Here is a 26,320-nt window from a genome sequence, read left to right on the forward strand (position 1 = left end):
GACTGTTTGGAATGTTTACAGACGCCGGAGAACCAATCAGCTTCGCAAAGCTCCGTTACGCGAAAAGTAGGCGAAGCGGAGCGCTGTTACAGATATATATCTTTTTTTGAACGTTAATTTCTCAAAATCCACTGGAGCACATATATTGAGACCTAGCAAAGGCACATCGGGCTACCAGTCCCTACAATTTTGCCAAGTTTCGTGCAAATCCATTCAGCCGTTCGATTATTATTATTATTTTTTTTTTGCCCCGCGGGGCCCTTTTAAAACCTCCACATCAAACCTAGAGGGTCAGGGAGGATCTACTATGCCCCCTTATGGTCATTTGCCCCTTCGCTTTGGCCTCCTCTTGTCTCTCGATCCTACCGAGAGACAAGATGGCGGCCGCTACGGACTGTTTGGAATGTTTACAGACGCCGAAGAACCAATCAGCTTCGCTTCACAAAGCTCCGTAACGCGTAAAGTCCGCGAACCGGAGCGCTGCCTGGTCCGCTGTTACAGATATATATCTTTTTTTGAACGTTAATTTCTCAAAATCCACTGGAGCACATATATTGAGACCTAGCAAAGGCACATCGGGCTACCAGTCCCTACAATTTTGCCAAGTTTCGTGCAAATCCATTCAGCCGTTCGGGCTAAAAGTGAGGCCAACCGCCCTATGGAAAACTCAATGTTAAAAACACGTTTTGGGACCCCCCTTTTTTCTCGGCCCCCCCTTGACGAACCCCCCCCACATTTTCAGGGGCTGCTCAGAAACAAAATGTTCCATTTTCCTGAAAATTTCAGCCAATTCCGTCCACAAACGCCAAAGTTATTAGACATAGAATTTTCAAAAATCCCATAGAGAAAAAATCCTAACTATATATACCTACTGGCGACTGCCAGTAGGTTATATATATATATATATATATATATATATATATATATATATATATATATATATATATATTGCGTTGAGTCCGGAACAACAGGGCACAGTATAGCCACACCAAGCCCAGTAGTCGACGGAAATTGAATAAAGCCACAAACTCCGTGCTCTTCTGTCAGTGAGTTTTAATCATAAAGAATTAACAGCCCACCAGTCGCCATGACGCGTTTCACCTCAGCCGAGGCTTGATCACATGTCACGGTAAGAAAAAAGGGAGTAACTTAAATAACTAGGTTGATCACATGGTTAGTCAACAATCCCATTCAAATCTTAAAGGGATATACATCACATTGTTACTCTGTCGGGCATAGTGCCCTTTTAAAGTTCCAAAGTCACATCCCCAAGTAAAAACGAAATCATCATACCACAATAGTTGAAATCTACACAAGAATCAAAATAGATCATTTCAGTAATTTCTTGTAAAAAAATATATACGAACAGAAAGATCTGATTCAAAGTATTGTAGAACTGAAATATTCCTAAAATTCAATGCCTTTAGAAAATATATATATATACCTATATTTAAAAATATATATAAAAAAGAGAAAATACCTCAAATTACATTTGTATACAAAAATATATAGGAGTACTCTAAATTCATATATTTACATAATGTACAATAAATATATAAACAGATCACCTATTATTTACATCTCACATAATTCAGTTCATACATTGGTATCAAAATTACTTTGGGGAAAATGTGATTTATACTGGTATATAACAAATAGAACCTCAGTGGGTTTTCCAAGTTACTCAGTAGGAGCCATCAAATATCGTGACGTATGTAATACAATTAGTTACTTCCCTAAGGGTTGTTTATAAAAGTTCCATTTCAAGTGAATGTGCATATATACTGTGAAATGTGAAATTGTTAAAAACATTTTTTTGAACTACTCAGGCTGCCAAACATATTAAGATTTTAGAGTATTATACAAAACGTTCAAACATCAGTAAAAAGTCATCAAAAAATAGTATAGCAGTTCATAAACAAGTGTACAGATCCTCCGTGCTGTTCAGCCCACCAGGCTGTTTACTATTGCACTCAAGAATGTATCGAGTTTCTAGCAGGCGCAGCTTACTGTCTCTATCCCCTCCCCTTCTCAATGGCAAGACAGAGTCAACCAGATAATATTTTAATAATTCTGGGTTGCTCTGGTGACATTTCTCAAAGTGTCTTGCCACAGGATAGGATGGATCCTTTCCAGTGATTGCCCTTAGATGTTGCAGGATGCGTTTATGTGCTGGAAGGCGTGTACTGCCTATATACAGAAGATCACATGGGCATACTAAAACGTATACCACATATTCTGTCTTGCATCCTAACTTCTGTTTAATGGCTATTGGTTTCTCATGGAAAGGACTTGTGTAGTGGGTTTTATTAATAGCATGTTTACAGGCCTTGCAAACTTGACATTTTTTAAAACCTGTAATTCGTTCCCACCACTTTTTTGGGAGTTCTAGGGTATTGCTTACAATGGCATTACTTAAGGAAGATGATTTTCTAAATGTGATCTCTGGTTTGTTGCAGATTAGATCACCTATTATCTGATCTCCTTGTACGAGATTCCAGTTTCTTGAAAAGATCCTGCGAATCTCAGCATGTTGCTGACTATAAGTGACAATGGCCCTACACTGTATTTTCTCAGGAGGTGAGACCGCTGTCTCAATAACAGTAGTAGGAATTGTACAGGATTCTATTAGTTGTTCCCTTTTAAATTTCATTGTTTTAATCATTGCTTCGTCTAACATTTTAAGGCTGTAGCCTCTTTCCAAAAAACGTTTCCTGCACTGGAGTTGAGCAATGTTACATTCTTCCTCAGTGCTGCAGATTCGTTTTATTCGCAGCATCTCCCCATAGGGGATGCTGCGAATTAGGTGGTGAGGATGGTTGCTGGAGGCATGTAATACCGTATTGCCAGCAGTAGATTTCCTGTGCAACTTCGTTTCTATTTTATTGTTCTTAATATAGATTTCTACATCCAGAAAATTAACAGAAAGTTCACTAATCGTTGAGGTAAATTGCAGATTCAAATTATTCACATTCAGCCCATCTACAAATTCAATGGCACTTTCCTTTGAACCCCTCCAGATAAAAAATAAATCATCAATGTATCTGAGGTACAAAATAGCATGTTGTTCCATTGTTGTTCTGTGCTGGCCCATCAGGGTCTGCTCCTCCCACAGCCCCATGTGCAAGCACGCAAAGCTGGGGGAGAAGCAAGACCCCATGGCTACCCCTCTCAATTGCTGATAGGCTTGACCTCCAAACGTAAAAAAGTTCTGTTGCAGACATATATTAAGCATTCCCATAAGCATTTTGTTATGCTGCACATTGCGAATGGGACGTTTATCCAAAAAGAATTGTGTTGCCTTCAGTCCATCTCTATGCCTTATAGACGTATACATATATAGATAGATTGTGGTAGGAGATTTTTTTAAAAACATCCAGGAGAAAAAGGACAGCAGTCAGAATGTAGTCTTTGGCAACAGTAGCGAGAAGGCCTAGTGGCAATAGACATGAGATTTATAGGGAATACAACTCAAGTTCGAGAGATTCTCCACTACTGGAACCCCAATCAAAATATTAAATATAGGAGCAGCATTAAGCAGCACTGACTAATAAATAGGAACAGAGTAAACACTGAAGACCTCTACCTACCTAAGTAACAATAGTTTATTAAAATAAGCAGTATTTAAATACAAACGTTATCATTAAATGTCTGAATTTAGCAAAGTAGATGTGGTAACCACCTTAAATTACCACCTCCTTCTAGACTCACTTGTAATTGTAGTCCTCCATAGTACAAAATGTCTTCAAAGTTTAAAGCACTGGACAGTCATGCACATGTCCAGAACCCTATATCAATACATCAAGAGATAATATTTAGAGTTTATTTTTCATCCAGGTCCTAGGATTTGGATTCTCCACGCATAAAGGCGCAAGGCTCCTCTAATTTGCACTGACCCAGCATCACAGGAATGGATATAATGCCATCACTTGAACACTCTCTTCTTTGGCAACAATGAAACAACTTTACAGAGGCCATATGTCCTTCACAAGAGTGGCGTTGGTAACACAAACACAAAGGAAATTGTCCTGATAGGGATAGGTGAAAATCTTTTTCATTTAGAGACTTGCTCATATCACTGCCGCTAGAAAAGAGGTGTGATGCCAAGTTCAGGCACACTGGCAGGACTTGCTGTTGGAAAATATTGTACCTATTAAAAATCAGAGGGATTTCTGATGCTGTTTAGCCATAGGTGTTAGACCTGGTGTCCTTTGTGTGGTTTTCCCCTCACATTTTGCCTTCAGACCTTCTGTGTTGGTAAATTTCTTTTTGTGGGCCTTAAAACTCCTTACGCTTTACCACTGCTATCCAGTGCAAAAGTGCTTGTGCTCGCTCCTTAAAGCTTGATAAAATTGGCTGACTCAATTGGCATATTTAGTTTACTTCCAAGGCCCTAGGACAGTGGCACTACCTGTGCCTAGGGCCTGTATATTAAATGCTACTAGTGGGCATGCAACACTGACTATGCCACCCACTTAAGTAGCCCTTTAAATACATCTCAGGCCTACCATTTCAGAGCATGTGTGCAATTTTAACCTGCAATGTCAACCTGGCAAAATAAACCTTTTGCAAGGCCCAAACCTTCCTTTTTAATACATCAGGAGCCACCCCTAGGGTAGGCTCTGGAAAACCCAGTGGGCAGGATATTTAAAAGTTGGACATGCACTATTTAGTTTTACATGTCCTGGTAGTGAAAACCAGTTTAATTGAGGTTTCACTACTGCAAGGCCTACCTCTCCCTTAGGATAACATTGGGGTTACCTTATTATATTTAATAAATTGTAACTTTTAAATGAGAACAGGTAACTCTTCATGTTAGGTGTCTTTGGAATTGTAATGAAAAATCCTCACTTATGGTGAAGTTGGATTTTAAATCACAATTTTGAAAATGCCACTTTTAGAAAATTGTAATGTTCCTGCCTTAGCCATTTGGTGCTTGCAGCCTGTCTCTGGGTCATATGACTGGATGTAGTTGACAGCTGGGGTTTGTGTATTCCTTTTAGTCAGGGACACACAATAAGGAGTTTAGGTGTGTCTGGATGGGCCATCAATAGCAGGATGGGAGGGATGAGCTGGACGCAGGCCCACTTACACTTGAATAGGCTGTGTCCTACTACCACACAATGGGCTGCCTACCCAGTGTAGTTAGTCTGGAGCCAGGGCAAGGAAGGCAGGGGATGTATGCACTTCAAAGCCATGACTTTAGAGGTTTCTCCCCATTTCAAAGGCAGAACTGGGAATAAATATTGGACCTCAGACACCAACTCTTCCGAAACACTTCTGGACCTGTGGGTACTCTGCCAGGAGGGAGGACTTCTGTGCTGTTGAAAAGAATGCAACTCTTTTGGATTACTCCTCTGAGGGACTGCTGCCTTGCTGTGCTCATCTCCTGCGTGGGTGAGAAGGACTGGACCTGCATCTGTTGAACCTAGCACACCAGAGTCTCTAGTTAGCTGGCCTCCTGACTTAAACCTCAGTGACAGAAGGCTCCAAACCATCTTGACCCCAAAACCTGGACTCTGACATCGGCGAGTCCACCCTGCCAAGTGCCCACTGCCAAGTCCTGGAACCTTGAAAGTGGGCCTAAGGAGTTTGCCAGCCTCCGTGGATCCAGTGCATCTCCCCAGCTGCGTGGATCAATCTCGAGCATAACCAATGCATCACCACCACTGCACCATGGGTGTTCTCCATTGCAAAGATATGCAGAGCAAGATTCACTGGAGCCACAGTTATGGGAGGCATCCTCAGTGCAGGCCCTCGCATCCCTCGTTGACAGCAACCGACAATGACACCGGACTTGGCATCACTGCGCGATGCATTCTGTAGGTCGTATCGCAAGCCCTCGTTGATTGGATCCTCGATGACTATGGAGGACCTCGCATTGCAGCCTTGCTGCATCTCATAACCGATGCATCGCTTCCGCTGCAAAGCGCATCTTTGACAAGGACACTTGCAAAGCTCAGCAAACAGAATTCAAGGTCCTTTGCTCAGCTGGCCTATCTGGGTCCCTGTAGCCGGCTCGTACGCCTTAGGTCTGAACTTGTGAATTTGTCCCCAGTTGGCGCTTTGTGCTTTTTGGTACTATTTCACTGAAATCTTTAAAACTGCATAGCTCAAGTTTGGATTGGATTTTTGTTGTTTTGGACTCGTCCTAGGGCCTTATGTAGGTAAATCAAGAATACCGAATCCTTAATACCGAATTTTACCGATTCGGTATTAAGAATTCGGTATATGCGATGTAGATAAAAAAAAAAAAAAACGGTAAACATTACAGATTCGTTAAAAATCGGTAAAAAAAAATACCAAAATTCCAATACCGAATCGGAATTACAGAATTCATTACCAAATCGGTAAATACCGATTCGGTAATTCAAAAATTCTTAATTCGATAAATCAGCCAATCCTGTGTCACCCAATCACCTCCCAAACAGGAAGTGGCCACACCCGGGCAGCTGCACAGGACCTGGAGCTCACTGTGAGTCAGGCAGGCAGGTGAGCTGAGGAGCCAACAGCAACAGAGCCTCACAGCTACAAACAAGAAAACAAAAAAGGAAACAAGCATTGAAATGGCAAGCCAGGACAGGGAGAAGGAGGGAAGTGAGAGGAAAAGGAAACTGAAGTTCAGTGACAAGGAGCTGGAGGTACTGATCCAGGATGTCAGCCAGGACCATCACAGGCTTTTGGTCAGCAGTCCCACCAAGTGCCCGAGTCACAGAAGAGGCAAATCTGGAGTGGCATTCGGGACAAAATTAATGCCATAGGTGTGACCCAGCGTACCATTGAGGACATCAGGAAGAGGTGGTACGACCTCAGGAAGACAGCAAAAGCAAGGATGGCAGAGAGGCAGAGGCAGGCTGCCAAAACAGGTGGAGGAAAGAACAGAGCACCAGCACCAACACCACTGGAACTGATGGTGAAGTCCACCATCCAGCCGGAGAGTGTGAGTGGCGTGGGAGACGCAGACAGCTCTGCCAGAGCATCAAGGAAACAAGGTAAGAAGCATGCGCAGCATGCTGAGCTAACCCCTCCCTAACCCCAATCCCCATAGTGGCATAGGGGCTCCCACTCCATGTCTTACTCATTACCTGCTATGCATTTTGGGAGATGTAGTTAGAGGGAACTGATGTATAGGACAGTCAGGCTAGCAAACACAATAGCATGTTAAAGTAATTGGCTATGTCAGGACAATCACTAGGATCTGTAAGCATGATGTTTAATGTAATTCAAATGCAGACAGAGCAGTGAGTATATCTACATTTGTGTCATTACAGGCGAGACATCTCGCAGTGCTGCAGAGGAGAGCAGAGCAGGCCAGAGGGGAGGCAACATGAGGAAGAAAGCATGCCTGCAGGGACCACAAGCTCGGTGCAATCACAACCACTAAATCCTCCACCACAGACATCACCGCAGCGCCAGAGAACGCCACCATCCCCACCTACCCAGTCCCCACTGCGACGATCACCAACACCACCACCACCAACACAGTCAGGCAGGAGGCATGCCGTGGCCACCCTCCAGCAGATGGAGGAGTAGTCAGAGGAGGGAACAGGGGGCCAACAAAGTCCAATCCATGAGGGCGGCAACAGGGAGAGGGCTGTTACTCCGTCTGGGGGCGGGCACAGTTCATCCTGACGGCGCGGGGCAAGGCTGGACAACCAGAAGCATCCGAACAGGGTGAAAGTATGTTTGCTGGACTGGAAGGCAACATGCTGAAGGTCCAGCGCCTGCAATGGAGGGAGATGAGATCATTGCACAGGGAGGTGGCACACATCAACAAGCACATGCACAGGATGGAAAAGGGCATCAGTTCAATGGGAGATAACTTGTGTGAGGGTATGGAGAGAGTAGCAACCTCTGTGGACAACCTCTGCAGCCAGCTGGAGCAGGACCGTCTTGGCAGGCGCAGGGAGAGGCAGAGGCTCCAGGCCTATACCAAGTCCGTGAATCGGCTGGCCACTGCAACCTCACTGATGTGTCGCAGGTCCATCGCCATGCAGGAGGAGATGGCGAATTGCAGCAGGGATGTGGCCAGGGGCATGGTTTCTATGACCTCAGCATTAGAGCTCCTGCAGAATGCAAAGGCGGCCACAATGGAAGGGGGGGGGGAGTGAGGAGGCTACCAGCCGTGGTAGCATTACGCCCCCTCCCACCGAGGGCAGGAGGCGCAGCGAACGCCACAGCGCTGCGCAGGAACAGTCTGACACTACAGATAGTGTTGCCAGGGAACGTGCACATGAAGCGCGTGGACGCAGGAAGTAGGAACCACTGCCTATTGCCAAACATTAGATGGGTGATGTAACCCATGTCCGATTGGACACTGCTTACAATACTGGTGGTGTGCTTATTAAACACCATGTTGGACTTGGCCTCGTGGCGTGGTTCTCCCCGTTCCTCAGCACCCCGTTAGCATAGCCCTGCACCCAGAAACCCCTGGTCATGCCGTCCCCAGTCCGCCCCGCTCCCAACACGACCCTACCCACGGACGACCATCCCTGCATTCCGCAATCCCACTTCCCGGCACCGGGCGCCCAGAACCTACATCACCCCACAGGGCCACCGACCGCCATTAACCTTCCCGAGGTCCCTCACTCCTTAGGCCTTGCCTGACCCCGGCCCCAGCGAAACTTAGGCTTCAGACGCGCCATGCCCGGCTGGGGGGTAGAGGGCTTCCTGAGTGAGATAAGACAAAGGAGTTTCGATTGCACCCCTGGCCTCCGCGAGAGCTGGCTCCAGACCCTGCTGGGAGTCTGGGAATTCCCGGACGCATCTTCTAAAGGATCAAAGGGCCAGCCGACGGAACACCCCGTCGACCAGCCCCGAGGCATGAGATCTCCGCCTGCGAGGGTCCGGACATCAAAGGGCCCCGGTACTATATCAAGGCCTGCCCAAGAACTAGCGGGCAGTTGTATCCTGGACAAGAGAGCCCTGCTGATCTGATCGCGGCTCATCCTCGTGAAGAAGAAACTGGAACCTCGGAGCCCTGCTGACCTCGTCGCGGCTCATCCTTGAACTCTAAGAACATTCGGTGAACACCCTGAGCCCTGCTGATGCTGTCGCGGCTCATCCTTGTGGAGGAGGAACTGGAACCTCGGAGCCCTGCTGACCTCGTCGCGGCTCATCCTTGAACTCTAAGGACATTCGTGAAACTGACAGACACTCTGTTCACTCCGGATCGAGCCCTGCTGACCTCGTCGCGGCTCGAGGAGTACTCTGGTCCGGCTGGACCATCGACGCTACCAACACGACCTAGTTCGAGAAGAAGTGAGTGGAGCAGCCAGTACGATCTCCATCGTCCGTATCCCCCGGCTCGAGGATTGAGAGCTGTGCGCAGGGTACGCTACGTACTGGCCTAATACTGAGACTGTCCCGCTTCCCTACTCCTTACCACTGAAACTTTACGATCCCTCGATCGCTTGTAAATACGTGTTATTCTGCCTAAAACTCTACTGTGTGATAAAGAACTTGCTTACTGAAATCCACGGTGTGGTGTCCGTTCATAAGTGTGGTGTGAGCTCAGTGTGTACGTTCCTAGACCCAAAGTCCTCCCCGGCGAGGACCTCATGTTAAGACTCTGCAGTATTCTTGGGAGTGGTGGGTCACGGAGTGGTCTGGAGAGCATATCCTGACCCTCGGGGATCGCCCCTTCTAACATACCATAACATAAATCTGTTACTGGCTCTGTCTCGTTATTCACTCAGAAATAGTTTGACGTTATCTCTGCCCGCCTCTGTCTCCCATCATGTTCAACTGCAACACCAGCTGCGCAGGGCTCTGGCTGAGGGTTGTCCTCGTCCTCTGAGTCAGTTAGTTCCACTGCTGTTCCTTTTTTTGTGGCCAGATTCTGTAGCATTGCACATGTAGCAATAATCTTGCAACATTTGATTGGGCTGTACAGACGTGCACCTCCACTTTTGTGGAGGCAACGGAATCTGCTTTTGAGCAATCCAAATGTGCGCTCCACCACGTTGCATGTGCTCCTATGTGCCACATTGTATCTCCTCTCTCTTGGGCTGGTTGGGTTGAGATATGGTGTGAGTAGATAAGGCCGGAGGGCATATGCGCTGTCACCTATGTACAGAAGAAAGTGCCATTAATTTGTGTGCCCAACAGCTTGAGCCAGGGTGTACATCAGGGTGAGTCACATTGACTTACCTAGTAGGTATCCTTCTCCAAATTCACCAGCAAGCAGACGTGTATGGATACCACTGTTCCGGAAGATGTACGAGTCGTGGGTACTCCCGGGGAATTTGGCCACGATGTCAGTTATGATGTACGTGGCATCACATATCACCTGCACATTGATGGAGTGGGTGGATTTGCGGTTTCTGTAGATGTATTCAGTTGCTGCAGGTGGGCAGATAGGTATATGGGTCCCATCGACGCAGCCAATGACGTGTGGGAACTGCGCAAGTTGGTAGTACTCCAGCTTTGTCCTCTGCAGCTCCGCCTGTGTACTGGGGAAGGTAATGTAATGTTCCATTCTGTCCATCATGGCATCCAGGAAGGTGTTGAAGAAACGGGATAGACAGCTCTGTGACACACCACCCACTGCGGCTATCACACCCTGGAAACATCCTGATTCAAGGAGGTGCAGGCAACAGAGTACCTGGACATGGGTGGGGATTGCGTGCGCCCTTGGTGTCTGATGCTCAGATAGGGTTTTAGGTCCCGTATTAGGTCATGGATGGTGTGTGGGTGCAGTCTGTACCTTTCATGGATTTCAGGTTGTCAATTGAAACAATGTGATGCGCAGTCTGTACACCCGCTCTTCCCGTCTCCAGATCCTCACTCCTGCTGCTCTCGAGCATAGCCGCCTGGCTATGAGGTAGAGGCCCGCCATTGTGTTCACACAGTTGCATTTAGGGGCTGTTTTTACGCACTGCACCTGATTACCACCTGCTCAGGATAAGTGGTAAATACCGAATCGTTATTACCGAATTTGGTCAAATTTGGTCATACCGATGTTTGCTACATCGCATTTTGGGTTTTTTACCGATTCGTTATTTCCGATTCGGTATTCATTGTTTCCGTGTTCTCTGATCGGTAAATAAGGAATCGGTAATTATTTACCGATTCGTTATTATCGATGCCATTCGGTATTACGTACATCTCACATGACTAAATACCGGTCGGTAAGGCCGAATTCTACCGATTTTCGGCTTTACCGACCGGTATTTGGCCACCTACATATGGCCCTTATTTATTAAAAGTTAATCTGTTTTTTTAACTTGGTTTGGGATCCTTTTTGTGGGCTGTTTTTCACTTTATTACTGTTTGAAGTGCAGCGCAAATACTTTACACATTGCCTCCAGATTAAGCCTGCCTGCTCTGTGCCAAACTACCAGAGGGTTGAGCACAGGTGTATTTAGGGTTGGCTATGCCTCACCTGACTAGGATTGTGCTTGCCGCTTGACCAGGGCTCTAGCTCCAGTCAACCAACAACCCAATTTCTCACACTAGGTAAATAAAAAATCCCATTTCAAAGAGACTGTGAACACCTAATTCCCCTTTTGGAGCTGCGCGTAAGGTGCCGGTCTAGCCTCTGCATTTCTCTTTTAACCATCGGGTCTCTGCCTTTAAGTCTGGAGTGAGTTTAAACTCTTGCTTTGCATTTCTTTTGTAAAAGTACATTCCCCAAAGAACTTGAAGCCAAACGTGCGCTCCGGGTTGGTGGCAATACGCCGCATCTAACAGGAGCTCGGAAGCAACATGGGAAAGGCAGAGTACGGCCTATTCCACTTCGCCAAAAATATTATGCAGGGGGCAAAGAGCAGGGCTGCAAGGGGCAAAAGTGCAGGGCGGATGCTCGCACACTGCCTCTGAGCACAAGACATTCAGCGTAGTGTTTCAGAGATAGTGGGAGCAGACGGGGTTCTCCTCTATCTGGACGTAGAAATCGCCGAGCTTTTAATGCATTCTACAAGTCTCTATACACTGCGGAGCGCCTGCTGGACTCGGATGCTTGTGCTTACCTATGTCTAGTACATCAAGCAGACACAGGGGCAATGGTGTTTTCAGCCCTGGACGCAGAGATCACCTCCTAAGGAGTCTTAATGACCATCCAGAACTTACAGCCTAGCAAGGCACCAGGTCCGGACGGGTACAGCGCGGAATTCTACAATACGTTTGCCTCCCACCTCGCCCCCCCTATTGGCCCGTCTGTTTAATACCCTTAGTGACACAGGTGGCCTGCCCGGCTCTAGGTGCCTGGCTACAATTACGGTGATTTCCTAAATGGGCAAAGACCCTAAATACTGTGAGTCCTACTGCCTGATTTCCCTCCTAAATGCCGATGCAAAACTCTTAACCAGTATGCTTGCCCGCAGGCTAGCTCCTTATGTGAATGTAAATGTCGTAGTACTTGTATAAACAAAAACCAAAGGTGATGATGGACGGAGCGTTGACAATGCAAACACTCACCCCCAGTCAACTGATCTGGGTTGAATCCATCACCGTTCTTTAGCTCACTCCGCCACCCCAGTTCAGACATGGCCATATGCAAATCAGTCTGGCCCTGTGCCTCATGGGAACAGTCCAGCCCGAACTGCCAAGCCAAGTCTTCCCTGGACCGGAATCAAGCTTCCCAGGACCGGTTTCTGGCATTACAGCCGTCTTCAGCCGGGCTTGCTTGACTCCAGTGGCAAAGTGAGCAAGGGACTCACGTCTGAGCATACCCTGCCAACTTAGGGCGAACAAAGAAAAACCAAAGGTGATGATGGACGGACCATTGACAATGCAAACACTCACCCCCAGTCAACTGATCTGGGTTTAATCCATCACCATTCTTTAACTCACTCCGCCACCCCAGTTCAGACATGGCCATATGCAAATCAGTCTGACCCTGTGCCTCATGGGAACAGTCCAGCCCGAACTGCCAAGCCAAGTCTTCCCAGGACCGGAATCAGCTTCCCAGGACTTGTATAGCGCCCGAATCACCACAGATGGGGTCTCTCCGGCGCTTGTACGCATACCGCTGTGGAACCCTTCCTGGCTTTTCCCTGTGAAGTGCCCACTCCTGGGCACCCCCAAGGTGAAGCCAGGCATCCTAGCGCTGTTGGGGCCGTTGTGCAGGGTTTGGCGGATCCAGACCAAGGTGGGTTCATTCCGGAACGGGGGTGCAGCGACAGCATTAAATGACTGTGCCACCTGGTGGACAAAGTGCAGTGCACTTGGACACCAGCGGTCCTCCTATCGATTGATGACAAAAAAGCCTTTGATTGGGTGCACTGGCCCTTCCTACACACAGTACTGCAGAGGCTAGATATAGGTACCTGGTTCTGAAAATTGGTCCAGGCATGCTACCAGGCGCCTCAGGCGAGGATACAGGTCCACAGAATGAAAACCACCACATTTTACATCACACGCAGGACACAGCAGGGTTGCCCGTTGTCTGCCTTGCTTTTGGCGCTCTATATGGAGCCCCCAGCTGAGCGTAAACAAAATAACCCTAACATTGCTGGTGTACAGATAGCTGGAAGAGAGCACAAGATCATGCTTTATGCCGACGATGTCCTTTTGACCCTCACTGACCCCGAACAATCCTTACGGGCCGTCATGACTGAGTTGGCAGACTTTACTGCCGCTTCCAGCTTTAAAACCAATTTGCAAAAGGCATTAGCACTTGGTATCACAATCCCGGCAGCAGAGAGGGCCCGTTTGATATTCCCTTATGCCTTTCCAGTGGACGGAGGATGGGATCCCATATCTGGGACTTCAGATTCACACCACACTTCCATCCATAGCAGCCCAAAACTATGGCCTCCTCTCAACCACCACGAGTTCAACCCTTACCACTTGGAATGCTCATAATTTGTCCTGGCTTAGGCGCACAACAGCCATTAAAATTACAATACTACCCAAGTTTCTCTGTGTGTTCCAAACCCTCCCGCTTCAACCTCCTCCAACCCACTTAGATAAACTACAGACACTTATTTGGGATTTCATTTGAGCAGGCAAGCGCGTGAGGATAGCCAAGACTTGTGCCAACTTGCCGTTAAAATCAGGCGGCTTGGGAATTCTGAACCTTCGCTGCTACCATCAAACTGTGCTACATGGTGGAGTGGTCTCGCACACTAACGGAGAAACATTAGTATTTTGTCGACCAGGCTATTTCGGGCATGCATATCTGGAAAATACCCTGGCTCCCAAAAACCTGCAGTCCGCCAAGAGTCTATGTCTCTCCGGTAACCCACGCCACCATTGGTGTATGGGACCGCGTTCAACTGCAGCATGGTCTCTCAACGCCTATAGCTCCCCAAACCACCCAGATAGGCAACCCTGACTTTCCCCTAGCGGCCTCTGGTGTGGCATTTAAGGCCTGGCAAGACGCCAATTGCAAACGTATTGGGGAGCTGTTCGAGCCGGAGGGCTTATGGACTTCACCCGCTTCAGGCCTTATGGTGTAGCGGAGACCGCATGATAGCAATATCTGCCAGTAGCCCACTGGTTAACTCAGCCGTGGATCCGACCGCATGCTAGCTGAGTCTTGATTCCCTTTGAGAAATGGCTTCTAATGAAACACGCAGATATACATTTCTAAATTCGCTGCACTGACTACTGCAATCACCAGGGCGGGCCAGATGGGAAAAGGAAAATGAGAGGTCCTTTACAGACAGAATGGAGTGACATACTACACCAAGCCCGGACTTCTACTGTAAATACCACCAGTAAGGAAATGTTCCTAAAAATCGCCCACAACTGGTATCTCACACCGGCTAAAATGGCAGCTTGGAACCCGAATGGGGACAACCGCTGCTGGCGAGGCTGTGGACAACAGGGCACTCTTACTCGCCTGCTTTGGCACTGCTCCAGGCTGCAATCCTTCTGGGTGGGAGTGCTAGAAGCAATAAACACCATCTACACGACGGACATTCCGAGGTTTCCAGCTACATATTATTAGGCTTCCCAAACCCACTCACCTACCTGTTACGGTCACCTAAAGGTAGAGCCATAACTCTCGCCTCTTGGAGTGGCCAAACACCGTCTTCTTGGTAAATGGAACACTGCGAACATTCCCTCACACCTAGACTGGGTACACAAACTGTGGGACATAATAAGCACGGGGAAATGAACTGCTGTGGCAATGCAGCGTCTTACCCTGTTCGGCAATATGTGGCAACACGCCTCGACATACCTCTCTACTGAATTACGGGAACTGTCCTGTCCCACTACCTCCAAGTCCTGCGTTTAATACCAGCAGAAGCCCCAAAAGAACACCATAACACTAAAATACACCCCCACAAACTCTTCCACTAATGGGCAATACTCTCTCTCTCTCCCCAGTTCCTTGTTCCCCCTATTCTGTCGCTCTTGTTTACAACACACTACTCTGTACCATCTGCTCCTACAAGATCTGCCTCTACTATTATTCGACCACCACCGGCAGAGCGGTTGTAGGTGGGTAGTAGTGTATTGAACTTTATGGTTAAATAAATAAAAACAGATTCAAACCTGAAAATACATTCTCCCGCCCCATTTGTACCCTATGAGGATAGAAAACATCTACATTTGTTTCTGATATAAGAGGTGGACTTCTTGTTGAAACAGAGGACGGTAACAACAAATCTTCAGCAGGAAAGCAGGTGGAGGAGTATTGTACCTCCGCATGTAGTAATTTTGTGCAATATTCAGCACACATCTGTCCTATGAAATATTGTGTCACTCTATCAGATGGTTTGTGATGCTTCCCACACCAGAGTGGAAGACTATGTGGAAACCAAGGAGTCCTATTCCCAGGAGGCTTCGATGCTGCAGAGGTCTGGTGGCCATCTTTTGGTAGCCTTCCTTGGTGCCAAAGCTGTAAACTCTGCCCACAGTGGGACTAAAAACTTTGTATAACCAACCTCTTTTCTGAAGACTTAAAGTTGGTCTTGAGATATTTCAAATTCTTTCCAAGGCCTAAAGCCTCCAAGGTTCCTGGATTTGCCTTCATCTTATGCATCTCGTCATATGTAAATGGCAGGAGGACTGGTTTAACACTTTTTCTAGTGCATCTGGCTTCAGTCCAGAACATTCTAGTCAAGCTCTTCTAATTGCAGTATTTATTTCCTTCTTGGTCTATGATTTCCTAAGCAGTATGGATAGTCAGTTTGGAAACTAGGGGTCCATGAGTAAGGCTATCTTTGAGGTCCAGCTGTTTATCAATAGGTAGACCCAAATTAAACCTTGCCAAAGATTTATCGTGCTCATTCAGAACAGCCCAACACAGAGACACTGGCTGTCTTCTTGAATATGCCAGCTGTTCCAAGGCAAGGGCACTGGCTGTCTTCATGGATGTGGCAGATGTTCCAAGTGCCTTTATTCATCTTCCTCCAATGTTCTGTTTATTTATATGGTAGTGTTGAGGAAGCCCAAGCTGTAAATAAAAATAATCAAAGTCTGGTTGTGGCTTGTTTCAGTGATAGTGCCTCATGGTCAGAAAAGAGTGGACGACTTGATGGTAGCAATGGTCAAAAGGACAGTCATCTATGGCTCAAATACACCAGGAACAAGAGCAAAAGAAGCTTGCAAGGTATTCCATGTGTCAGCATTATGGAAAAAACTGTGGCACTACGGCAGATTCGGAGGGGTATTATGTAAAGTTGCTGTAGCTAACAAGCATTTGCAATGCATAAGGTCTCGCATTAGGAAAGTTTGAGCTATTGGTATTGTAAATGACACATTTGTTATATATGTGTTGGTTTTGAAAATAGCAAAAATAATAGCTTTGTCATTTACAATGCCAATAGTTATAACTTGTGACACCTGTAGCATTTGTAATGCAATATGTGTTGTATTCACGTGACTTAGATGTATTGATATTACAAATAACAATGGCTTTGAATTTTTTTAATAATTAATACTTAAATAAAAGTTATTGTAATTTATAATGGCAATAGCTTAAACTTTTGTAAATAACTTTTCTGAAGAATATGTTCAGTGTATTTTATTGTGACGAAAATCCAAGAACAGAAGTGAACATTTGTGACATTTGTAATAAAGCTTGAAACATTGAGAGATCATATTTGACCCAGTTGTTGGTAAATGGTTGCACAGATTGATGCTGTGGTGGGGCTGAGAGATGTTGTGGTGGCGACTAGTGATGCTGTGGCATTCAATGATCCTGTGGTAGCGCATAGTGATGTTGTTGTGGTAGCGCATAGTGATGTTGTTGTGCCCCTTAGTGATGCTGTGGTGATGCGATAGAGTGAGTGGGATAGATAGATAGAGTGAGTGGGATAGATAGATAGAGGGAGGGCGATAGAGAGATTGAGTGAGCGAGATAGATAGGTAGATAGATAGATAGGAGTGAGGGCGATAGATAGCTAGACAGATAGATAGAGTGATGGCGATCAGTATCTAAATAAGTAGATAGAATGAGGGCGATAGATCGATAGAAAGATAGATAGAGTGAGGGCGATAGATAGTTAGCGTGAGGGCGATAGATAGATAGAGTGAGGGCGATAGATAGATTGATAGATAGATAGAGTGAGGGCGATAGATAGATAGATAGAGTGAGGGCGATAGATAGATAGATAGAGTGAGGGCGATAGATAGATAGAGTGAGGGCGATAGATAGATAGAGTGAGGGCGATAGATAGAGTGAGGGCGATAGATAGAGTGAGGGCGATAGATAGAGTGAGGGCGATAGATAGAGTGAGGGCGATAGATAGAGTGAGGGCGATAGATAGAGTGAGGGCGATAGATAGAGTGAGGGCGATAGATAGAGTGAGGGCGATAGATAGAGTGAGGGCGATAGATAGAGTGAGGGCGATAGATAGAGTGAGGGCGATAGATAGAGTGAGGGCGATAGATAGAGTGAGGGCGATAGATAGAGTGAGGGCGATAGATAGAGTGAGGGCGATAGATAGCGTGAGGGCGATAAGATAGAGTGAAGGCGATAGATAGATAGAGTGAGGGCGATTAGATAGAGTGAGGCCGATAGATAGACAGATAGAGTGAGGGCGATTAGATAGATAGAGTGAGGGCGATAGATAGACAGATAGAGTGAGGGCGATAGATCGATAGACAGATAGAGTGAGGGCGATAGATAGATAGTTGTGTGTGTGGTTGTGTGTGGTTGTGGTTGTGTGTGTGGTTGTGGTTGTGTGTGTGGTTGTGGTTATGTGTGCGTGGTTGTGTGTGTGTGTGCGTGGTTGTGTGTGTGTGCTTGTGTGTGTTATGCTTTGTTTTTCTATGTTTTGTTATGCTATGTTTTGTTGTGTTTGGTATGCTATGTTTTGCTAGGCTATGATATGTTTTGTTTTGTTATGCTATGCTATGTTTTGTTATGTTATGTTTTGTTATGCTATGCAATGTTTTGTTTTGCTATTCTATGCTTTGTTATGCTATGCTATGTTTTTTTGCTATCCTATGCTTTGTTTTGTTATGCTATGCAATGCTTTGTTGTGTTTGTTATGCTATTCTTTGTTATGCTATGCTATGTTGTGTTGTGTTGTGTTTTGCTATGCTATGCTTTGTTTTGCTATGCTATGTTTTGTTATGCTATGTTTTGTTATGCTATGTTTTGTTATGCTATGTTTTGTTATGCTATGCTTTGTTATGCTTTGTTATGCTATGCTCTGTTTTGCTATGCTATGCTTTGTTTTGCTATGCTATGTTTTGTTGTGTTTGATATGCTATGTTTTGCTATGCTATGTTTTGTTATGCCATGTTGTGTTATGCCATGTTTTGTTAGGCTATGTTTTGTTTTGCTATCCTATGCTTTGTTTTGTTATGCTATGCTCTGTTTAGTTTTGCTATCCTATGCTATGTTGTGTTGTGTTTTGTTATGCTATGCTATGTTTTGTTATGCCATGCTATGTTGTGTTTTGTTATGCTATGCTATGTTATGCTATGTTTTGTTATGTTATGCTATGCTATGTTTTGTTATGCTATGCTTTGTTATGCTTTGTTATGCTATGCTATCTTTTGCTATGCTATGCTTTGTTTTGCTATGCTATGTTTTGTTGTGTTTGATATGCTATGTTTTGCTATGCTATTATATGTTTTGCTATGCTATGTTTTGTTATGCCATGTTTTGTTATGCCATGTTTTGTTATGCCATGTTTTGTTAGGCTATGTTTTGTTTTGCTATCCTATGCTTTGTTTTGTTATCCTATGCTATGTTGTGTTTTGTTATGCTATGCTATGTTGTGTTTTGTTATGCTATGCTATGTTGTGTTTTGTTATGCTATGCTATGTTGTGTTTTGTTATGCTATGTTTTGTTAGGCTATGCTATGTTTTGTTGTGTTTGTTATGCTATGCTTTGTTATGCTATGCTATGTTGTGTTGTGTTTTGCTATGCTATGCTTTGTTTTGCTATGCTATGTTTTGTTGTGTTGTGCTATTTTTTGTTATGCTATTTTTTGTTATGCTATTTTTTGTTGTGCTTTATTACGCTATGCTTGGTTATGCTATGCTTGGTTATGCTGTGCTTGGTTATGCTGTGCTTGGTTGTGCTGTGCTTGGTTGTGCTGTGCTTGGTTGTGCTGTGCTGTGCTTTGCTGTGCTGTGCTGTGTTTTGCTGTGCTGTGCTGTGTTTTGCTGTGCTGTGCTGTGTTTTGCTGTGCTGTGTTTTGCTGTGCTGTGTTTTGCTGTGCTGTGTTTTGCTGTGCTGTGCTGTGTTTTGCTGTGCTGTGTTTTGCTGTGCTGTGCTGTGTTTTGCTGTGCTGTGCTGTGTTTTGCTGTGCTTTGCTGTGTTTTGCTGTGCTGTGCTTTGCTGTGCTTTGCTGTGCTGTGTTTTGCTGTGCTGTGTTTTGCTGTGCTGTGCTGTGTTTTGCTGTGCTGTGCTGTGTTTTGCTGTGCTGTGCTTTGCTGTGCTGTGTTTTGCTGTGCTTTGCTGTGCTGTGTTTTGCTGTGCTGTGTGGTGTTTTGCTGTGTTTTGCTGTGCTGTGTTTTGCTGTGCTGTGTTTTGCTGTGCTGTGCTGTGCTGTGTTGTGCTGTGCTGTGTTGTGCTGTGCTGTGTTGTGCTGTGCTGTGCTGTGTTTTGCTGTGCTGTGCTTTGCTGTGCTGTCCTGTGCTGTGCTTTGCTGTGCTGTGCTGTGTTGTGTTGTGTTGTGTTTTGCTGTGCTGTGTTGTGTTTTGCTGTGCTGTCCTGTGCTGTGCTGTGTTGTGTTTTGCTGTGCTGTGTTGTGTTTTGCTGTGCTGTGTTGTGTTGTGCTGTGCTGTGCTTTGCTCTGCTGTGTTGTGTTTTGCTGTGCTGTGCTGTGTTGTGTTTTGCTGTGCTGTGCTGTGTTGTGTTTTGCTGTACTGTGCTGTGTTGTGTTTTGCTGTGCTGTGTTGTGTTTTGCTGTGCTGGTAAGGGTATGTGAGGGTGTGTGTGAGGGGGTGTGAAGGTGAGGGTGTGAGGGTGAGGAGGTGTGTGAGGGTGATGAGGTGTGTGAGGGGTGAGGGCGTGAGGGTTGTGTTGTGTTGTGTTTTGCTGTGCTGTGTTGTGCTGTGCTGTGTTTTGCTGTGCTGTGCTGTGTTTTGCTGTGCTGTGCTTTGCTGTGCTGTGTTGTGTTTTGCTGTGCTGTGCTGTGTTGTGTTTTGCTGTGCTTTGCTGTGCTGTGTTGTGTTTTGCTGTGCTGTGTTTTGCTGTGTTTTGCTGTGTTGTGCTGTGCTGTGCTGTGTTTTGCTGTGTTGTGTTGTGCTGTGCTGTGTTGTGTTGTGCTGTGCTGTGCTGTGTTGTGCTGTGCTTTGCTGTGCTGTGTTTTGCTGTGTTTTGCTGTGCTGTGCTTTGCTGTGCTGTCCCGTGCTGTGTTTTGATGTGCTGTGCTGTGTTGTGTTGTGTTTTGCTGTGCTGTGCTGTGTTTTGCTGTGCTGTGCTTTGCTGTGCTGTCCTGTGCTGTGTTTTGCTGTGCTGTGTTGTGTTGTGTTTTGCTGTGCTGTGTTGTGTTGTGTTTTGCTGTACTGTGCTGTGTTGTGTTTTGCTGTGTTGTGTTGTGTTGTGTTTTGCTGTGCTGGTAAGGGTATGTGAGGGTGTGTGTGAGGGGGTGTGAAGGTGAGGGTGTGAGGGTGAGGAGGTGTGTGAGGGTGATGAGGTGTGTGAGGGGTGAGGGGGTGAGGGCGTGAGGGTTGTGTTGTGTTTTGCTGTGCTGTGTTTTGCTGTGCTGTGCTGTGTTTTGCTGTGCTGTGCTTTGCTGTGTTGTGTTTTGCTGTGCTGTGTTGTGTTGTGCTGTGTTTTGCTGTGCTGTGCTTTGCTGTGTTGTGCTGTGTTTTGCTGTGTTTTGCTGTGCTGTGCTGTGTTTTGCTGTGCTGTGTTGTGCTGTGTTTTGCTGTGCTGTGCTTTGCTGTGCTGTCCTGTGCTGTGTTTTGCTGTGCTGTGCTGTGTTGTGTTTTGCTGTGCTGTGTTGTGTTGTGCTGTGCTGTGCTGTGTTTTGCTGTGCTGTGCTTTGCTGTGCTGTCCTGTGCTGTGCTGTGTTTTGCTGTGCTGTGTTGTGTTGTGTTTTGCTGTGCTGTGTTGTGCTGTGTTTTGCTGTGCTGTGCTGTGCTGTGCTGTGTTGTGTTTTGCTGTGCTGTGCTGTGTTGTGTTTTGCTGTGCTGTGTTTTGCTGTGCTGTGCTGTGCTGTGTTGTGTTGTGTTGTGTTTTGCTCTGTTGTGCTGTGTTGTGTTTTGTTGTGCTGTGCTGTGTTTTGCTGTGCTGTGCTGTGTTTTGCTGTGCTGTGTTGTGTTGTGTTTTGCTGTGCTGTGTTGTGTTGTGTTTTGCTGTGCTGTGTTGTGTTTTGCTGTGCTGTGTTGTGTTTTGCTGTGCTGGTAAGGGTATGTGAGGGTGTGTGTGAGGGGGTGTGAAGGTGAGGGTGTGAGGGTGAGGAGGTGGGTGAGGAGGTGTGTGAGGGGTGAGGGGGTGAGGGCGTGAGGGTGAGTGTCTCCAATGAATGTCCCTGCTTCGCCTTCTTTGAAAATGTTCAGTGCTGCAAATAGAGCATGCCGCCGTAATTATCACAGCATGAGGCCCCAAAGTGATAATTATCACAGCATGCAGAGAGCCGCCCCACGCTGCTGGAGCACTCAACTGCACATTAATTATAGTTGAGTGCTCCAGCAGCCTGGGGCGCCTGTTGACATGGTGTGATAAGTGGGTCTCATGCTGTGATAATTGTTGCAGCGCCTGAGGAAGTGGAGACTCCTGCTGGGATAATTGGTCTTGTGGGCCTCAGGAAGTAGAGTTTCATGCTGGGATAATTGGTCTGGCGGGCTTGCAGCGCCTGACGTCCAACAAACGTGCACAAGCTGCTCAACCTTGAAGCTCGTTCACAGACCTGGGTCGGCTCGTGCCCAGGTCTGTATCGGGCTCGTTCACAGCTGTTACTCCCTTGACAGGGAGGAAGGTGACTATAGTCTCGCTGGCGGGAGCGCTTCGCGCTCCAACGCCAGCTCGACCTAAAAAGTACGATGCTCTGTCAATTGGACTGAGATTGGACAGCAAATAGGAAAATGAGAAAAACGCTTAATCAAACAATCAGGGTTTGTAAAGCGTGGCTACTCACCCATGAAGCTGGGCCAGAGGGGGGGAGGATTCAGACAAAGCCAGTTCTTGAGGTTCTTCCTGAATTGGGTCAGCAACGGGTGTTGTCTGAGGTTAGTAGGCAGAGTGCTCCAGGTCTTTTGTCTTGTGGATTGTCTTGTGGATCCAAGGCACGGTCGCCAGGGCCAGCTTAAAGCACCATAATGTAACCTGCCTTTCTAACAAGGGATAATGTTTTATACCAATCTGGACCCTGCTGTATCCTGGATTTTTAGATACTCTTACATATATTTGAATTTGAGGACTCCGTGCTAAGTTTCTCTTGATGGGTACTTTCTTGTACGTTTCGTTTTAATTTATGTATTTTATTCTGTACCATTGTTTTGTATTTATTTTTGTCATTTTTCTTCATCAAGATTATGGGCTCACTAGCGTTGCTGCACATTATAAATAAACAAATAGGTATTTGGAGTTCAGGTATAGATAGAGGGATCTTAGTTAAACTATAGCAATTGCAAAAGTAATTATGCAGGCAAACGTTTATATTCTTGACTATGCTGGAGAGTTTGGGGACTATGCCCCTTAAAACGGCAGGCTCGTCAGTCAATATCTCAACACAAAATTGGAATAACTTTTTAATACATATTCAATGACTAACACCGAAAGCGAGCCACAGAGTGTGGGATTGCTCTCTGATTCCCTACTTAAAACTCTTAAAGCGGCATGGTCTAGTGTAAAGATGATATCCTCTATAAGAGGACTTTTCTAATCCTGGACCCGCTACATGTTTAGACTTATGGCACATATGGAATCATACAGTTTTCACAGGGGGATTCCCCAAACAACCTGATGGTCTTCATCCATATGCCTATGCATGTAGAACACTCCTAAACTGTGTGTATCTGGGCAAACACTATACAGAGGTTCCCTGATGGATTTTTTAAATGGTACAAGATGGACATTTCAAAGAAAGTGAAGCTATCACATAGTTTATTCCAAATATTGAAAAATTAAGTTTAAAACGAACCATTTTCTGATCAAGCAAAGGATTTAAGACCAGAGTCCAGTGCTGCCGATCTTGCTCAGAGGAGTCAGCAAAACACTGAGGCATCAGTGCCACTATTGGGTATCATCTGACAGTGAAGCGGCTGGCTGCCTTAAAAGTACAGTGTTCCATTTAAATCTTTGCGAAGCTGCAACCCTATTGCCTTTCACTTCCTTATACCTTTTCCACTTACTACTTACGATTGTTTTTTGTTTTAAATCAAATTCAACTTATGTGGTTTGCAGATAGACTTATACAAGAGATATTGTCTTGTTACTATTAGGACTGGTCAGAGTTAATTATGTAAAGCATTGCCATGATGGAGAAATATTGCATACTGCTTTTCTCCACAGTTGGTCCCAGCTAACCCCAAAACTACCACTGGGGATCGTATGAAGGTGAGATTTATCTAGTGGTCCTTTCTGCGCTGGGACACGCTGTGGAGTAACCACACGCTTTACAAGTACCTATTCACATCACATAGTAAGAAAGTGCTCTCAATCGTTTATTCACGTTTTACGCTAAGGGTAAATCAATCCAGTAAAGATTGAACTAGGCAAAAGTATCCCAGTGAGTGTCTGAAATCAATGATTTGAAGTAAAACCTCCACCGACCAAAAATATTAATCGCAGATCAAGCTTATCTGTACATTATCCTTCAGTTTAGTTGACAAGTAGCGACTAAATAAGCACGGTCATCGGAAAAGGATTAGATCTACCAAAACAGGGGTTACCCTAGTTAAAAGCAAGGCTTGACACATTTTAAAAACATTTTTGTAAAATGTTTGTAGAATTCCTAAAAAAATGCATCTTTCACTGTCTTCATTGACTACCCTTAAATAAAAACAATTGTAAACAGGTCACGCCTAATGAGCTTTAAAAAAATACTTACTGTGGTTTCTTCACTAGAAGGGTTTTGATGAAGTCAACAGCCAAATCGGAGATGCCATCAAAGTCTTCCTCAGAGTAACTTAAATTTATTTGGGAAATGTTCAAGAATGTCTGCTGTTTGTCGTCTCCCAAGAAAGGAGACGATCCCGTTAGCATTACATACGCCAGCACTCCAATACTCCTACAACAAATTATACGGAATACTTCCATTAGAGTTAATACAAATGAATACATTTAATGACCAATAAAGTTAATCAACAATTGATGGTTTTACATACCACATATCTGTTGATGTGCTGATTGGTTCGTAATTGAGGATTTCAGGAGCTAAAACAAAAAAATATATGCATTATACATACATCACTTGGTTTACGAATCTTGTACCACCTATGACAGCAAAGGCTCCTCATTCACAGAGATAAACCTTTCAACAATAATGAAAATGGGAATTAGAATATGTGAGCGCTTTCAATGCCAGCCTGAAATTGTCACAGGTTTACTGGCGCCACAATTACTCTTCTGCATAACAGCGCCATACCTGGAATTAAGAAAGCATAAGCAATGTACGGAGTACATAATATTCACAGACTCACAGGGCAATAAAAAATGGAGGCCACGGAAGAGGGCATTAATATTATTCAGGATATCAGATCTTTCAATCATATCCATGTTTGGACGAAGTATCAGTCATTGTTTTTTCACAAAGCCCAAGATTTGTTTTGCTGTATTTGAAGTCTTTCAGAAAAAAAATAATGAACCTAACAAGTGTGTGCATCACTGACACAGTGTCAGCTTAGGTCCGAGCTGAATTCATGATGGATTGCCTTTATAATCCTCGTCTATGGGAACAAATTGAATTTCGATGTATTGCATGAACATTTATCTTGGGTCATTATCTTGAGAATCTGAAAAGGTTGAAGCCCTTGTGGACGGACACTGAACACCGGTGGTATAAACTAACACTTCTACTGGATTTTCACATCTGTACAGGGCTGTTAACTTGCATAACCAGTAACTGCTGCATAGCAGATTCCTTTCAAAACGTTTTGAAAGAAATTGACTGGCACAAGTAAAGACCAAAACTAAATGTCCCTTGTACGGATTACCTTTGGGATCTGCATGGGGGAGATACGTTTTGGAGGTTATGTGATCGGAAATGGAACAAACTCAATAATCTAACATGGATTCTGCACTTGACCACACTGTGATCTTAGTTAATTTACAAATCTTCATGTCCCATATTTCGATAAATTATAAAAGTTAGGAGTGAGTATGAATGGGCTTAACACCAGTATTAGGCTGAGGTAAGTCTTCTGAGTTTCTAGATGTTTTGGGCGGCATCTACTTTGTGGGGCGGACGTTTAAGTGGGTTTGATGTACCTACATGTAAGAGGGCTTACCTTTCACTGGAATTATTTATGCATATGTTGGCCCTCCTTAAAAATATCTACTCTCTGTATCAGATTTCCTTTTTAGGTCTCGGCTAAGCGCGCGGAAGCGCGTTCTCGCCGAGAACCTTTTGTTGCCGTGTCTGCTTCCCAGGAGACAATCCTGGCCGCGCGCATCGCCTTGGAGGCGATTTGAAACTGGTACGCGCCGCGCTCGCCGTGGCTGTCTCCTGGGAAGCGCAAACATACACAGGCACACCTCCCCCTGCACGCATGCGCACACACACACACGAGCGCACATACACGCACACACACAGAGACACTCCCCCCCCACCGCCCGCCGTCGCACACAGACACACACACACAGGAGCGCACATACACGCACACATACAGAGACACCCCCGCCGTCGTTCACATACACACACACACACACACACACACACACACACACACACACACACACACACACACACACACACACACACACACACACACACACACACACACACACACACACACACACACACACACACACACACACAAGCGCCCCCCAAGGCCCACTTACCGCCA

At 45.6% G+C, this 26,320-nt stretch overlaps 1 protein-coding gene across 1 annotated transcript in view; it reads right to left on the bottom strand.

The window, feature by feature from the left end:
- Positions 1–26,320, bottom strand: part of STK17A (serine/threonine kinase 17a) — a 252,980-nt gene that overhangs the window by 51,346 nt on the left and 175,314 nt on the right. The window contains exons 5-6 of the mRNA XM_078688192.1: positions 24,641–24,689; positions 24,364–24,543 (exon numbers count right to left, since the gene is read on the bottom strand). Of these exons, the coding sequence (XP_078544318.1) occupies positions 24,364–24,543; positions 24,641–24,689 (229 nt within the window). The remainder of the gene's footprint in view (positions 1–24,363; positions 24,544–24,640; positions 24,690–26,320) is intronic.

Source organism: Lissotriton helveticus, chromosome 4_1, assembly GCF_964261635.1.
Source record: "Lissotriton helveticus chromosome 4_1, aLisHel1.1, whole genome shotgun sequence".
NCBI lineage: Eukaryota > Metazoa > Chordata > Amphibia > Caudata > Salamandridae > Lissotriton > Lissotriton helveticus.